The 15,616-nt window shown below is 41.4% G+C and overlaps 2 protein-coding genes across 5 annotated transcripts; one reads left to right on the top strand and one right to left on the bottom strand.

Moving 5' to 3' along the window:
* Nucleotides 1-90: 90 nt before the first annotated feature.
* ecrg4a (ECRG4 augurin precursor a) lies at nt 91-2,903 on the top strand. Of its 2 annotated transcripts, none has more exons than XM_049728663.1 (4): nt 91-251; nt 1,579-1,632; nt 1,706-1,878; nt 2,568-2,903. In XM_049728663.1, the coding sequence occupies exons 1-4, from the start codon at nt 182-184 to the stop codon at nt 2,715-2,717; spliced, it is 447 nt and encodes a 148-aa protein (XP_049584620.1). In that variant the 5' UTR covers nt 91-181; the 3' UTR covers nt 2,718-2,903. The 2 variants fall into 2 exon arrangements, with proteins under 2 accessions (XP_049584620.1, XP_049584619.1); XM_049728662.1 differs by having other exon boundaries at nt 92-251; nt 1,703-1,878.
* A 320-nt stretch (nt 2,904-3,223) lies between these two features.
* uxs1 (UDP-glucuronate decarboxylase 1) lies at nt 3,224-15,341 on the bottom strand. Of its 3 annotated transcripts, none has more exons than XM_049728638.1 (15): nt 14,661-15,338; nt 13,366-13,393; nt 13,192-13,240; nt 12,530-12,573; nt 11,691-11,751; nt 11,248-11,428; nt 10,118-10,222; nt 9,788-9,847; nt 9,081-9,202; nt 7,604-7,723; nt 6,651-6,694; nt 5,089-5,149; nt 4,905-4,962; nt 4,006-4,109; nt 3,224-3,900 (listed from the first exon to the last, which is right to left on the bottom strand). In XM_049728638.1, exons 1-15 carry the CDS (start codon nt 14,746-14,748, stop codon nt 3,769-3,771), a joined length of 1,257 nt encoding a protein of 418 aa, XP_049584595.1. In that variant the 5' UTR covers nt 14,749-15,338; the 3' UTR covers nt 3,224-3,768. The 3 variants fall into 3 exon arrangements, with proteins under 3 accessions (XP_049584595.1, XP_049584596.1, XP_049584597.1); XM_049728639.2 differs by lacking the exon at nt 14,661-15,338 and adding an exon at nt 13,483-14,651; XM_049728640.2 differs by lacking the exons at nt 3,224-3,900; nt 4,006-4,109; nt 4,905-4,962; nt 5,089-5,149; nt 6,651-6,694 and adding an exon at nt 7,039-7,517 and having other exon boundaries at nt 7,560-7,723; nt 14,661-15,341.
* Between the last annotated feature and the right edge of the window lie 275 nt (nt 15,342-15,616).

Raw genomic sequence — 15,616 nt, forward strand, 5'->3', positions numbered from 1 at the left:
CAGTCTTGTTCCCACAAGCGACATTCCACCGCCACGGGCCGCTTTCCCACTTGGAAAAGTCAGAGAGAGAGAGAGAGTGTGGAGGGGTGTCGACTTTCCCCTCTGGTTCGCAAAGCGCAGTTGTTGCCTGCAAGCTTAGCTTCCTGCAGGACTTTTTCTCTCTTGCGTAAGGGGGAAAAAGATGGCATCCCAGATGTTGAGTTTGAGGGTCTTTGGGTTCACTGCGTTGCTGATAGTCTTGGCTCTAACAGGTAAGTCTTTCTATTACACCTCGAGAGCTACAGAAGACACTTGAATCATGTCCAGGACTGAAACTTGCTATACTTGTTATAAAATATATATTAAAAATTAGGAGTGGCTGTGAATAAATTGGGGTGGGGGTGGGGGTGTGAAAGTCAAAAGACTTTTCATGTAAAAAGAAAAATAACCACTGAGTTTTAAAACACGTTTACAATGGATGACCAAGATTTGGATCTTGATTCACACATATAATACATATACAGTGATTGTTCTCTCAAACGAGGTAACTTACTAATTAAGAACAAAAGCAGTACAATCAAAGTACATTGGATATTTCCCCCCTTTTTCTTGTCTTTTTTCAGCAAACCCTAATAATTTAAAGCCTTGCATCACTGTGGTTAAGATGGTTTATCCAGATGTGAAAAAAGAAAGCCCTCAAGAGACAAAGAAAAAATGAGGAGCAGAAAAAATGGCTCATGCTGTGGAAAGACTTTGTAAAGCTCATTTCCACTACACATTCAATACATACTATTTTATGTAAAAGGAAAAAAAAGTCTTTATTTTCGCACGACTTTCTGCATTTCAAATGGAATATGTATGGCTCGGTCAGTCATTCCTGAAAGTCACTCTGAAGCATAATCTCCCCGTTTTTGCATCACGGCGCATCCCTTCATGCAATCAAGTTAGCCGTTAGCTTGGAGAAAACGTGCATCAAAGAAGTGCTGTTTCACTGAGTGCTTCTTTCTTTCAATCGTAAATCGACATTCTGACTTGCATAGTTCACGCCAGGAGGGAGACGCACACGTTCACTCACTGCCTTCCTTCCCGTGCAAAGGAAGGCAGTTGACCCGTTGACTCGTTCACGAACGGGAAAGTCAGGATTCGTTCCCTCCATGATCTCTTCTTGCGATGAACTGGAAATGCAAATCACTCACTCATTCGTTCACTCACAGATTCGTTCGTTGGCGAGCGGGAAATGCAATTCGCGACTCGTTCGTGAACGGCAAGTGACGTCATTTTCTTCTTCGTTTTGTTTTACGGCGAGGTGGCACCAGCTTCCATGGGCATTACCGACACCTACTGGTTGAAGTCATATGAACTGAAAAAAGAACGAATCACTTGTGTGTGTGTGTGTGTGTGTGAGAGTACACGAGGCTGACTGCTGTGGTACAACAATCTACTGGTTTGAGATACGAGTTAAGTTTCCACACTCACAACTCAAAACATAGCTGCTCAATGGCCACTGGGGGCAGTATAATACATTCACTTGTGAGGTTCCGCTGTACATCAGCAAACATGGGTTCAAATATGACCACCTGTTGTCTTTTGTCTTAACAGAAGTGAGGTCTGGTGATGGCAAGACCCTGCAGAAGATCCTGAGAAAGAGGGATGGTAGGTGAGATAACAGCATGACTAGCAAAAACAAAATGTAGTTCTAATTTCTTGTCATGTGCCAATCCAGTAGCAAGAGTCACCGGTCCCGCCGCCTCGTCCAAGGCCTCCGTGGCTGTGTCTCCCTCCAAAGCTCAAGAGTTTCTGGCGAAACTGAGCCGAACCAAGAGGAACATTTGGGACCGCAGCAGGCCGGATGTGCAGCAATGGATTACGCAGTTTATGTCCATGGGCTATGATGAGCAGGTGGGTGTTTTAATCCACAAATGGTTCTTCCTCACCAAGGGAAACAATCAAGCACGCTTGCATGGCACAAATAACACGGCGGCTGGAGTATCTGATGAACATAGATTTACTAATTTCCCACACACGTGTGCATTCAGTGACATTTTCGCTCTGTTGGTGGTGCCACTTCAAATGCTAATGTGCTGACACTTGGCGGTCACATTTCATTGCACATGCTTTCTCCGGCAAGACGTTCATAATGGCTGACAACTGGTTTTAATTAGTGTTGAGTCTGTAACAACCTGAATTGAAAATCTCAAAACAGGTTTTTGAGCAATATGGTTCAATTAAAACCAGCTTTATTTATAATGCTGTTCACATTCTCACATCACCATTGATTCGCTGGCTGCTGTAAATCCACAATTTCCCTGTTGCGAGTGTAACAAAGGCCTATCATCGTCTAAATGGCATGTCAGACGATATTAAAATGACAGACTTAAGAATACTAACACTTGAAGCCACACACAAGCGTCCCCCGCATGACCACCTTCCTGAACGACCTTTGCCGCTACGCCGCTAAAAGGTGAATGCTGTCAAGGCGTTGGCCTTTTCACCAACCATGTTTGCTTGCTTGCTGAGTCTCACCGGGTCACTTTGTCCTAACGTCATTTTATTTCCCACCCCACCCCGGTCGGTCTCCCTGTGGCCAGAGACTGGAGACAGACCTGTCCTACTGGATGGACTACGCACGCTCCAACGACCAAGGACGTCAGCATCACTATGATGAGAACGCGCCCATTGGCCCACGTGACCCCACCTCGTACCGACACGGCGCCAATGTCAACTATGACTACTATTAGCTGCAAACACGCACGCATACACCTTCCTGCCGTGGGGCTGAAAATATATACACAAATACCCCTTTTTTCTTTTTTTACATGAAAAGCAGCTTTTTCCTGCCTTCTGCTCAGAAATAAAACCAAAGCTGAGCTCTGTGAAAATGTTGCCTTACAAAATGTTGTTATGAAATAAACGGTACTTCTTTATTTAGGCTTGTTCCTATTGTTAGTGTTGCCATTACGTCCTTTTTGGAACACAAAATTACTGGGGGTGGGGGGGGGCCACATAGAAATTTTGGGAGACATTGAGTGAAGAGAAAGTCTGGTCTAAAAAAATGATGAGTTTATCTGCCCCCAGCCACAGTGAAGAAAACAAAAGCACCCCACAAAAATAACTTTTCCTACATGCTATTGCCTAAAGTGGGACGTTTTTTGTTTTGTAAATTGTCAAGTTCTAAACCCCCCATCACTTCCCATTTAATTCACTGGCATGGGAATACAAGCAGATGAAGGAAAGCTCTCATGCATTTTGCATTAAGTTGTGTTTATGCACATCATTATGCCTCAATACGAATATGCAGCCTGTGAAAAAGGTCTTACATAAAGCCTATGTAAAACAAAAAGTTCAGAGGTCAGAGAAATTTAAGAACAAGATTGTGCCACGTTCTCGTACCGCCGTGAGTTGTTGTAAATATTTAATTAAAATACCCATCGTCACCTGATATGAATAATGCACATCCCGACGCACAATGTTTCGCAAAGTGAAGCACAGTGTCGCAGTAACAATCTTTTCTTTGTCACAAGAGAATGAATTGTCTTTTATAAATTTAAAAAAAAGCACTGAGCGTTTTATATATCTTAAGCACAAATTGACACAAAAAAAGAATAGACAAATGAAAACCAAAGATGCAGGAGGCTGTGTTTTAAATAACTGGCTTGTCCTACCTAAAAATCTCAGGCGAGGCAGGCCTCACAGTGCAACTTGCAACTCCTTCTCAAGGCAACAATCAAAAGTCTTCTCGCAATAAATATCCAGGAATGAACCTCTGCACATACTTCAGGGAGGTCATGCTCAAATGTGTCTGGGTCGGCCTTTCTTCATACGGGCCGCTTTGGGTTTAGGGATGTACTGGTTGTTGGCCTGGTGCTCCAGTTCTCTGCTGAAGTACTGGATTGTTTTCTTCAGACCCTCCTCCAGCGGCACCTGTCAACACACAACCACCATGACTCATTCCAGCTAAAAATGAAATCCTAAAACAAATAGATACAAGATATTCTGCAAATTGACAAAGATTACAGGGGATCATACCACTGGTTCCCAGCCCAGCATCATCTTGGCTTTTTGGATGTCGGGCTTCCGCCTCTGTGGGTCATCCTGGGCTTCAGGGAGGAACTGAATCTGACTTTTGCTCGCTGTGGGAGAGGACAAAATGGGCTTGAAAAATACCAACACCACCTAGTATATTGCAAAAAAAACATATACACATAAAGGAAGGAATGAAACCGTTTTGATCATACTCCGTTGTGGTATGCTCAGACAATCTCAACAAGCTCTCACACACACGGTCCTGGAATTATAGAACAGACGGCAACCCATCCGGAGGTGAATAATAAAAATCGGTGGATTCGAGTCTGTTGTGGGCAAGGAGTGTGAGAAAGCACTCTTTCTGAATAGTGAAGCATTTCATCCGGTGGTGATGGACAGGATCAAAAGTCTCCACTTTTCTTCAAGAAGCTCAACGTCACACGGGGACAATGGCGTTGGCTGTCAAAAAAGGGCAACTGACTTTTAACGCTTCAATGCACAGTGACATCATCACAAGCCATTAGGGGCTCTGGATAAGTACACTTCCACAAAGGGAGTGTGAGGAAGAGTTGATGATTGAGGTGGCTTTGTCAGGCACTGTGGTGTGTCTGGCTCTGTGGTGTTTGGCTTACGGTTCTTCTTTTGAGAGCTGCTCAAATGTGAATTTGTCGTCTGAATGAGTTTGGTGTAACTAGTAAAATGACTTCGATTAAACCTTGATAGACGATCCTTTTCTGCACAGGGAGCATCTTAATTTGGAGGAGGAGGGTGTAAAGGTGAGGAGATGGATAAAAGGTGAATGGCGTTACAAGAGAAGGACGGTTATCCAGATCTCCACTGAAACAGCAGGGCTGAAGAGATTACACAATGACAACTTATCTGGATCGATTAGACACCCTTACCGACTAGACTTTTGATGAGTTGAGCAAATTCCAGTATGGTATGTTCCTCAGGGTTGCCCTGTAGATTCAAAAACAAACAAAAAAAAACATTGGTGTGTTGGACGAAGAGGTTTTTTTTTTTTTTTTTGCTTTTGGTGGTTGAGAGTTGAGTGTACAAATGTAATGATTATGAAGAGCAACTCACCAGATTGACGGGACTGCTGATGTTACTGTTCATCAACAACACAAGGCCGTTAACCAGGTCGCTGGAATTCCAATCACACATACAAATGAATTTACAAAAGGCTCCATTCATGTTAATTCTATAGCGGGGCCCTCACATTCCCTGCTTCATTATTTGAACAGAACCTTCCATATATAGCGACACATTTCTCCAATTTGAGCTCACAAAGTGATAAAATGTGCAAAGGTCAGGCCAAACATGGTCAGCACTACTGAGCCACTACGTCTATCCATGTTGCTCATTAGAACACCAGCAAGAATTTTGAAGCTGACCTTGGGCGGAATATTAAAAAAAAAAAAACACATTATAGTATAATGTGTTTTATTTTGTGATTCAAATATGCATGAGGTTGAACATTTTGGAATTCTACCAAAACTCAGGAAACAGTTTCCTCGATAAAACGGACCTCAGCATAATCACACACCTAATAAGCCTCTGTATGGCTTTTTTTTTTGCGACGCAATCGTTAATCAGCCACGACAAATGGTATACGAAGAGACTCATTACAATGCTTCTTCTAGAAACATTAAAACATTCCGTTGAAAAGAGTGCTTGAAATTTTTGAGCAATGATGCACCTTTAGCGTTACATTTTTTGTGGTTGAGAAGCTCAACAAATGGCATCGAGCATCGCCGAGGGACATCCTTGGACATCCAGTTTATTGCTGTTGCTGCCATAACGGTGCAGGCTGTGAGTCAGCATGTCGCTGATAGGTTTATCGTACAAACGCCATCCAGTTGGGAGAGCAGGAAAATTGAAAGCGCCCACTCCAGGTGGACATGGTGGCAGTCTATAAACGGGTGGGGGAGGGGTCACATGCTTGGAGAGCATGTGCACAAGTGGTGAGCGGGAGTGAAAGCCAAGCGTGAGGGGTTAGCATGATCAATAAATGGTGTTCTCTAATATTTTTGACCTTCAGGAACATTTGCTCCAGGGGGGGTTGTACATTTGAATCCATGTACTTGTGTATTGGATTGGACAAAAGCAATCACGCTGTAGAATTTTTCAATCAATTGTGATCTGGAATTCGTTCAAATTAAGATTCAATGGAGCGTAATGATTTATTGCTACACATACTCGTGTGCCGCTGCAGAAACTAGTTGACTGCCTTCAAATGTCATGATTAGTTCAAGGTTATGAATAAGGGGGGGAAAAAAAATGAAAGTCACAAGAATGATGACATTCGGACGTCAAAGCTTCTACTCTCCTCTCACGTCTCTGATCACATCTCATCAGACTGATCAAACGATCTAATTACTCAAAGGGAAATCGGGCTTTCTCTGTTCATAGCTTGTGCACCTTTCATTTACTGATCGCAAATGAAATGGAAGCCAGTTAAAACCAGCACGCCGCAAAATTGAATCAACACCAAAAGAGCCTTAATGGGTCTGAATATTCACAGGAGGAATCCTTAACGATGGCAACTTTTCAAAACGGGATTAAAGTGGAAATGACAAATATTTAGACTCAGCCCAGTGGATATACCGAACAAGATTTAAATCGATCAGAATGTTTCTGCTTACCTTACATACTGAAAGGCTCTTGTTTGGGAACCAGTGCCATAAACCTGCACAGCAGAAGGAGATTCATTAGCACGAGGCAATATGGGTGTCGACATCAGTGTCACGAAATGTATTCAATTACACGCACATCAGTTGGTTACGTTGCCTTAATCAGGTTCCCAGATGTAATTGCATTGCACAGTCACTTAATTTAAGAAAAAACATTGGGTCCTGCTGCTGCTGCTGCTGCCAGACACTTCTGTTTGTAGTCATGTCCAGTCCAGTGATAAGAAATGATTGAATGTATGAACACAGGAATGTTCTTTTTAGTCAGAACATAAGGTCACGGTCATTATTGGGAGTCACTCGAATATGACGGTCACGCATATTCACATGATATTGCATGCAGATATTCAACTGAGATGGGGAAAATGTCTCTTCAAAGTCCTAAACTCCAAATTTAATGCCATGTTTATAATGACCCAAATGTCTTCTGGATAGATGTAGCTCAACTTCTCAAAGGTCATGTCATGTTCCTCTGCTGGCAAGGAATCTAATGTACAGGCATGGCCAAAAGTTTGGAGAATGACACAAGTATTGATTTTAAGTGCTGCTGCTTCAACCTTTTTATTATCTTCATTAAATATTATTATGTTATACTACAGAAAAAATTGAAGGCAAAGGATTTTTATTGACAATTACATTACATTGGTCAATATTTGCAGACCTCAGCAATTTTCCCAGTCATGCTGGTTGCTAGACTTCCTTGGGTGCCCTGAAGTCTTCATAACAACTGACCCTCTTGGCTGGAGGGATTTCTTTTTATTTTCAATGCAAAGAGGGATCTTGCAAGATAAGAATAATCGAACGACTCCCAAGAGTTGGCGACTTTGACGAGCGGCAAATACTTTTCTCACAAGACTGTTTCACCCATGGGATACAAAAAAAGAAGATTGTTTGATGGGGACTCTTACTGTGAGTTGTTCTCCCTGGAGAGCCTGCAGGATGAAATTACTCACAACTCTCCCATCGTTCATGTGCATTCGAGAGCCAAACGTGTTGAAGATTCTCGCCACTCGGACCTCCACTCCTTCCTGAAAACGTAGAAAATGAAGCGAATCCCTCAAAGAAAATGTGTCACTTGTTTCTTTTATGTCCTACCGCATTCAGTCACCTTGCAATCGATGCCTTTTCAGCATTTATCAAAGAAATGAGAGCATCATACCAAGAACCATCCGTATGAATTTCATTGATGCCATTTGCTAGAGGACAATATTATATGCACGCTCAAACAAACGAGAGCGCATAGTTTCTTTTCGAACATCCTTGGCCTTCGCAGGTGGATATAATGCATCAACGCTCTCTCTGAGGTTCAATACGGACACTGGAGGCTGAGCAACATGAATAAAAACATGAAAATCATGCAGAACGCTTTCTGCTAATGGTAGACTGGCAACCAAATGTATTCAGCGGCGTGAAGAAGCGCCGACACAATGAGGACAACGTGCTGAAAAGGTCGTAGAAGTTGAGTGATTATGCATTCATCACTATACCAGTCATACACACGTGTGCACATTGTGTCAAGTGTGCGTTTGTGTGTGAAAGTAGTTTAAGTGATGTTCGTAAATGAGATCAATTTTAGAATCCACGCAGCGTTAATTACTCATACATGGAATTCGTGTGTCGCTTGATTGAAAACTTGATCATGTCCACGTCGAGACCTCTTAAGCCCAATTACCGGAAACTGCATTTTAAAGTAAGTAATTCCAATGTATTTTTACTATTCACTTTACTCAAAGCTTTACATTCCCTCCTGACTAAACATTTAATTGTTTTTTTTTTCGTGCTACCAATTGCATAACTATAGGCACCCGGTGTAAATGCCAATAGCTTTGATTACATGACTAGGCAATAGATGGACAACACGATAGTCTCATCCCTGCGCGTCTGTGACTGACAGTTGATTATTGAATGCGGGATATTTCCTAGAATTAACCCAACGAGTGTGTGTGTGTGTGGGGGGGGGGGGGGCTGAAGCCGATAAATAAATATCACTTGCCTGAAGCAAATGCAACAAAAGTCAATCACATCAGTCTATTAAAGGCTGGCATCAATCAAATCTAATCTGCGGGGAAAAATCATTTGGAAAAGAATTCATTGCTGGAACAATTTGTGCCCTCCTTGTTAGGTTAAACTGTATTATGCTCATTTTCCTGGAATATTATGACACATGAAACTGTTCTTGAAAATATTAAAATCAGTCATGGAGGCATGATTTGTGGGACTACAACAAATTTCTATAATTAGGTCAGTCTTTGTTCACGCCTCGGCTCTTTGTTCCGGAGAAGTTTTAAAAAAATTACACAACTGAGGCGGTGTTCACACTTAATAGGCTCCTACTTCCGGACATATATTTTTTGTTTAATTGCATAGTGAGTGTCACAATGATACCTGCTTCATGTAGGCGTAACACATGGTCTCGGCAACACGTTTCCCTTCGTCGTAGCATGCTCGAGGACCGATGGGGTTTACGTGGCCCCAATACTCTTCATTTTGGGGGTGTACTTCAGGATCTGGACCAAAACCATTTCAGTCATGTCAAGCTAATAAAACTTCAATCATCGTACAGTGGAAAGGTCTACAAATGAATCCATCTTAAGTAGTTGAAACTCTTTGTGGCCTAAGCAAATTTAGTGACTTCAGCTCAGTGAGCATCGACAGGAGTACGTCTTGCTTTTTCATTGAAGGGGAAAAATGTGATGATTATGATAATGATAATGAAACAGCCCGAGAAGAACCTTAGTGCAGTGCCAGCATAGCAATGAGTGGATTACATTTCTGTAATATTCTCGCGCACTGACTTATTCGATGACTTACTCGACTCCACTATGACTTCTGGTATTGCGAGTCGCCCACGCATTAACATTTCATCCACCCCTGATGACCTGTGCTCACGCTGTAATTACAATCTTCTGGATAGTCTGGCTCCTCTAAAAACTTAAGACTCTTAAGCATTTCTTTTTCTGTATGTGTGTGTGTGTGTGTGGGGGGGAAATCGGCACTCTCAAATAAAACTTGTTATTAAAATTATGATAATAATAATTGGTTTGGTCGTGACGACTTAATCAAGTGAAGCAATAATCGAAAGGGTTTCTTACCTCCATAAACCTCCGAGGTAGAAGCCAAGAGAAGTCTGGCGCCCACTCGTTTGGCCAAACCTAAGCGATAGAGCAACTCGGTATACAAGGCTCAAAGAAGCTATAAACTTAAATTAATCGTGAGTCCATGCAAACTGCAGAGAGCGGAAACTTCTAGTAAGGCTGCACAATCAGCAAATATATTCCAAGCAAAACCACACACGGCCTGACAAACAATAGTTCATTTTGGCCAGGCTAATGCTAATTTATCAAACGCAAAATTGAACTTTAAGAGAGGCGAAGAAATGTTATTTCAGATTAACATTGTAGTCATACAACCAGTGTACTCACCAAGCATGTTGAGAGTACCGATGGTGTTGGTCTTGATGGTTTTGATGGGGTTGTACATGTAATTGGGGGGAGAGGCTGGAGAGGCCAGGTGGTAGATCTGATCCACTGCCAAAAGACAAGAAGCGTTACTTACGTGTTGTACTTGGAGTTTGTACGTGTGAAGCTGAGTTCTGGTTAAATGAGACATTTGGTGGGCGAGCCAAAGAGGATGTTGAGACCGTAGCCAAGTGTGGATGTGAGGAAACCATTCGGCTGCACATAAAATGGTCAGGTGTGTGCGACAAATGTTATGCTATCCATGTGGCTCTCAAAGGTTGACGTTGGTATACTCCCAGGTAGTGGATCATCGGTGGAACGTTCAACCAGATTTAGATTTTCGTATTTTATCTCCTGTATGAATAATAATTGCCAAATAAAAATGTGTAGGTGTGAGGAGGTTTAGATAATGATTTTGTTATGTTGTTGTCAAGGGAAATAACAACAATCAACATTGCTCGAGAGACTTCCCACTACTTTTGTCTTTCTCCACTGTTGCACAACATCGACAATGTTTTAGGAGCGCTGGCAGGGTTGTTAAAATGTTTCAAACACGACTACAGACATTGAAAGAGGACACATTTTAACATTACTTATTGTTGCTCAATTTAAGTACAAACTGATAATTAGTCACATGTATTGTTGAGGAGTATACCAATGCAGGGTAAAATATGGTCCAAAATGACTTCCAGTTGAAGTAGGTTTGCAGAGCTCCTAAATTAGGGCAACGTCGGACTTTGTTCATTAATTTTTTTGATAAATTCACTGCCAGCAACACAGGGACCATAAACAACAACCATGAAGCCAAGGAGATAAATGTTAATGAAGCTACCGCTAACCTGCAAATGATCCTGCAAGAATCAAGAGCGTTACCGGTGTGAAATTCCCAACACTCACTGAAACTAAAGACGAAATTAAGACGACGAATAACAGAATAGTGATTTCAGTGGCCTTCGGAAGATGACTTTTGTCAAATAGTCTGTTCCCATCGGCTCACGGCAAATCTAAACATCCCGGGTTGCTCGGATCACAAGGTGCAAAGTGTGGGGCTGAAAAAAAAAAAAAAATTCAATTACCGTTTGTCATTCCCTTACCCTCAATGTAGAGTGGCTCCACCACATCATGATTGATGAGCTCAAAGTTTTCATGGCCAAGCCAGTGCTCCACATTCCTTTTTCTCCCAGTAAAAAAATTGTCCACTACAGTCACCTCATGGCCATCCATCATTAGCTTGTCAGTGAGGTGGGAACCCACGAAACCCGCTCCACCAGTAATCTAGAAAAATAATAGATTTTCACTATAAATCACAAAGTTGAACATCATGCAGAGTGACAAACGGAAATATGACAAGCCGATACAATCACTCTTTGTAAATACAAGATGCAAGCAGGTGCGTGCATATGCACTAAAACAAGGTTTTTGTGTCCAGCCGTGATCATTTTCTGAAGATAAACCAAAGCAAAACCAGCAGAATTCCGGCCCCAAATAAAAACAATAAAAGTCACAGCATGCCCCAGCACAACTGCATTTTACATACCAGAATCCTCTTGCGATCCTTCTCTGACAGAAATTTGACGGGTGGGTACTTTTCAGAAAAGCTGGGATGATACAAAAAAAAGACTTTGTTACGTTGAGCATCCACGGGGCAAGCATCTATGCAAGACACTAAAATAAAAACCCTGTGATAAATATTTCGTGCAAAGGACACCCACGAAGCGCTTGTCTCTTCTGAAATGTACCACCATAAACTCAGGCCCCTGAGGCACTGAAACAAACAGCATCTTCTTAATTCGATCACATAAAAAAAACCTTCATGCTTACGGATTGAATGAAGGCGAGGCGAGGTGGCTTTTCAGTGTGAAGCTGCGGCTGTCGTTTCACTTCGCTTCAAACTTCGACTGTTTTTATGCTGCCACAGTCAAGACTCGAATTGAAAGCGTTCTCAAAAATACTCAAAAAGGAAACCGAAATGGGATTAAAACTCGTTTTCACCTCAGATCACGTGGTAGGTACGTGTACTAATCTTAACGTCATACAAAAGGGCAATTTGCTAAATGAGGTGGCTATACATCAGCAAATATGGTCAGGCTGTACCAAAAAAAAAAGGATGCCGCTAAATCCTGCCAACTGAAAAAAATTACAATAGCACCAGCCTCACCCGTGCAAAACAGTGTGAGGCCTGCTCTAGAAAAATCATTGTGCATTAATATCACCATCCGCCATACATGTATTTTCAATGTTTTAGTCATTTTCATTTGAATATTTGGGGCTGAACGACCTACTAGTACTACTATTGTTCACACATAGTATTACTACACGTAGTACTGTGTGGTATGCAAAACGCATAAATAAATTAAGGAAAAACAAAATACAAACCTCTGCTCCAAATCATGTATCTGCTCACGGAGTGGAGTCAAAGCCTTAAATGAAAGTGCAATACAATCAGAGCACATTTGACAAATATGTAATCACAGTCAGAGTTCAATCATATACATACAGTGGGGTGCGAAAGTTTGGGCAACCTTGTTCATGTTTGCAGTCATTTATTTATGGCAAGAAAGCGATTTTTTTTTTTTTAATCAAACGTATCTTCGGAGATACCACTGGGGGAGCACAGCATGGTTCTGCTCAAAAATAAATCATTCTTATTACAATAATTATGTAAAAGTGTCATTTATAGCTGAATACTAACGGTCGGGGTAATTTTCAAAGCAGCGGGTTATCTGAGTACGAGACGACCAGATATATTTGGCGGCTACGTTTACCTATGACGCTTTAAACCATAAGGTCATCACGATAACGTGGGAAAATGAGAGCACCTGCAGCCTGTGATAAGCCATGCAAAAGTGATTAAAAGTTGTTTGGTGAAAAGTCTGCCGCATAAACATGCTGTCATCAAATGGCACACAGTAGGATGTGACTAATAGAGAAAAAGTAATTACACTTTTTTTTTTTTTAACACTAGGTTTTATGCTTTTTATACCATCGTACAGGTGACATCAAAAGGTCACATGGAAGCGGGGATAAGCGAAACTCACTTCTTCAATCTTCTGCTCAATCTGCATCTCGCCAGGTTGTTTGCTTGTTCTGTGATGAGGAAAATCAAGCACAAGGAGACCAGTGACCAGGCAGTAGGATAATGGCAGTCAATCACAAGCAGAGGGTGGGGGAATAAAATGGCTGAATGTTAACACAGGGACTGAGATCTTTACCTCATGTTGGCGTATGTTACCCAGACAGCTGAAAGAGAAGACAGGGAAGTGAAAATGTTAGAAGAACCAACCAGCTCATCATCTATCCATCCATTACTGTGGGCTGCTTATTCTCACTCGGGTCGACTCGTAGATGTGCCGGACATTGTCCAAGTTAACTTTTGGCAAGTGGGTTAAAACTTGAACTGGTTACCAGCCAACATTTCTTCTTTGCTCCTGGCACAACGTACTGCTTGTTCATGAAACTTGAAAAACTTGCCAACTTGAAAAACAAGTATAGTGGAAACCAGCATCGCCTGGATTCCTTTGCAATGCAAACACGCATTTAGCAATATTTCTTGCACAACTCTTTGTTGCGCGACAACCTCTTATCAGCTAACAAGTCCACCATCTTGAACCTTATCTTCCTTCTTGATAGTACCTAATTGGTACTGTCAAGAAGGAAGAGCAGCCAATGTCAAGAAAAAAATAAAGAGACCGTTTTATTTAGCACAGGGGCATATCTTGAATGCACAGAGAAAGTTAAAGTGCTCAAGAAATTATTTGTCATTAGTCAACTAGGCATGCTGAGGAGAATGCAAAGTAGCAGAACCCAGATTGTCATGAGGAAAACCTCTGCAGGTGCTTTGTCGGAGTTTCCTGAAAAGATTAGAACACAATGAGTCTTGTTCTTGGGCACAATATTGAAATTTTGTGAAATACCAATACAGAATTTGTTTTCTTCCAATTTTACCTTTGATTTTCTGACATATCCAAACATGAAACATTTCACTTGGTGTGTGGTAAAGGAATGTACTTTCCACTTTTTGAAACCAATTATTTAAGTCATCAGTTTAAGACGCAGGAAGTTATCGGAAGCTGGCGTTGGCTATGTAAATGTGACTTCTGCTCAATGACTGTAATTTAAATCCAATTACCAGTTACATGGTTCTGGAATGGGGTTGTGTTGGTGTTAGTGTGCAACAAGTGAGCAATAAAAATGTAAGTCCGTTTCATTATCTGAAAAGTGGTGATTTTAGAGGATTCCGCCCGACAGTGACATGCATCTATTGTATACATATTGCAAAAAGGTCTGCATAATAATTTGATTTTAGTACCTAATAATTATTCATACACTTCACTAGGTGCGCTTGTATGATCTTGACAACTCTAATGGTCCCAAACGTGGAATCAATAAAACACCTTTCAACATAATTAAAAGCTGACATGGGACTCCAAAAGGGTTGGTTAGACAAACACATCATTATAGCATCAGCGTGTTTGGAAGACAAACGAAAAGTAAATACTTTACTCACAGGCAATGTAGGCAATCAAAACGAGGGTAAAAACTAGCTTCACCATTCTTCTGTTTAATCCTGGTATCAGCCAGACGACTCGATTCATCCTCTGTCACAAGCCCCAAGTCCGTCCAGCTATAGCATTTTGGCTTGCAAAGTTGAGTTCGTCCGTGCTTTATAAAAGTATTTGCTTTTTTAGTAATGGAGCGTCCACCCCCCCAGCAGTTGACAGGCGTGTTAGCTGTTAGCAGTTGCGACGCCAACACCAATCAGAAGCGGTTGACGTGGCTAACCAAGTAGCTCACACAAGTAACATCTAAACGTGTGGTCGAGTGACAAGCGAAAAGGCTGTCCGGTGTCATTATTACGACATTTGCAGTTCAATTACATTAACCGCCTGCTTAGCCGGAGATTTCAAACATTAGCAGGCATATTTTTAACCAACATTTGGAAGAGTAGGAGCAAAATGTACACACAGCAGCCAACCAACAGTTAGCACTCGGTTCGCCAATTCGGACGTCTTAGCAGCGGCCACACTAAAGTATTAAACGACAAAAACAAAAGTCGACGCTGTTTGTATGTTAAACATGTTTTAGGGTCTCCTAAAAATATAATAGCAACACGTTTAAACTTGATCGAATTGATTTTAGTCAAGCAACTTCCGGGTGCCTTTTTCTTCATCGAGTTGTTGGTTGGATATAAACTGTCGAAATACCGCCACTGTTGGTAGGGAGGGATCATTGCAACAATATTTTTGATATATTAAAATTAAATAAGTACAGTATTTCTGGCTCCACAAGCTAAATGGTTTGTGACAAATAAAGTAAATGAATTGTCTTTTAAGATTATTCACAGGTAACATCCAACCAAACATTGTCTTAAGTTCAAGAAAGTTTTTCGTGTCCCTATATTAACAAGTTTTGCGAAGGTGTATCACGATTTATTATTAATTTTGTTGACTATGAGTTAACAAT

This window comes from Syngnathus scovelli, chromosome 8 (assembly GCF_024217435.2).
Source record: "Syngnathus scovelli strain Florida chromosome 8, RoL_Ssco_1.2, whole genome shotgun sequence".
In the NCBI taxonomy this organism is placed as follows: Eukaryota; Metazoa; Chordata; class Actinopteri; order Syngnathiformes; family Syngnathidae; genus Syngnathus; species Syngnathus scovelli.

Excerpts from the sequence above, each read along its gene's own strand:
- ecrg4a (XM_049728662.1), top strand. The coding sequence starts at position 182 with ATGGCATCCCAGATGTTGAGTTTGAGGGTCTTTGGGTTCACTGCGTTG. Across the intron at positions 1,633-1,702 it reads GATCCTGAGAAAGAGGGATG|TAGCAAGAGTCACCGGTCCC; the intron begins GTAGGTGAGATA and ends GTGCCAATCCAG. Across the intron at positions 1,879-2,567 it reads CCATGGGCTATGATGAGCAG|AGACTGGAGACAGACCTGTC; the intron begins GTGGGTGTTTTA and ends CCCTGTGGCCAG.
- uxs1 (XM_049728638.1), bottom strand. The coding sequence starts at position 14,748 with ATGAATCGAGTCGTCTGGCTGATACCAGGATTAAACAGAAGAATGGTG. Across the intron at positions 7,724-9,080 it reads GTTACGCCTACATGAAGCAG|GAAGGAGTGGAGGTCCGAGT; the intron begins GTATCATTGTGA and ends CTACGTTTTCAG. Across the intron at positions 4,963-5,088 it reads TCAGCAGTCCCGTCAATCTG|GGCAACCCTGAGGAACATAC; the intron begins GTGAGTTGCTCT and ends TTGAATCTACAG.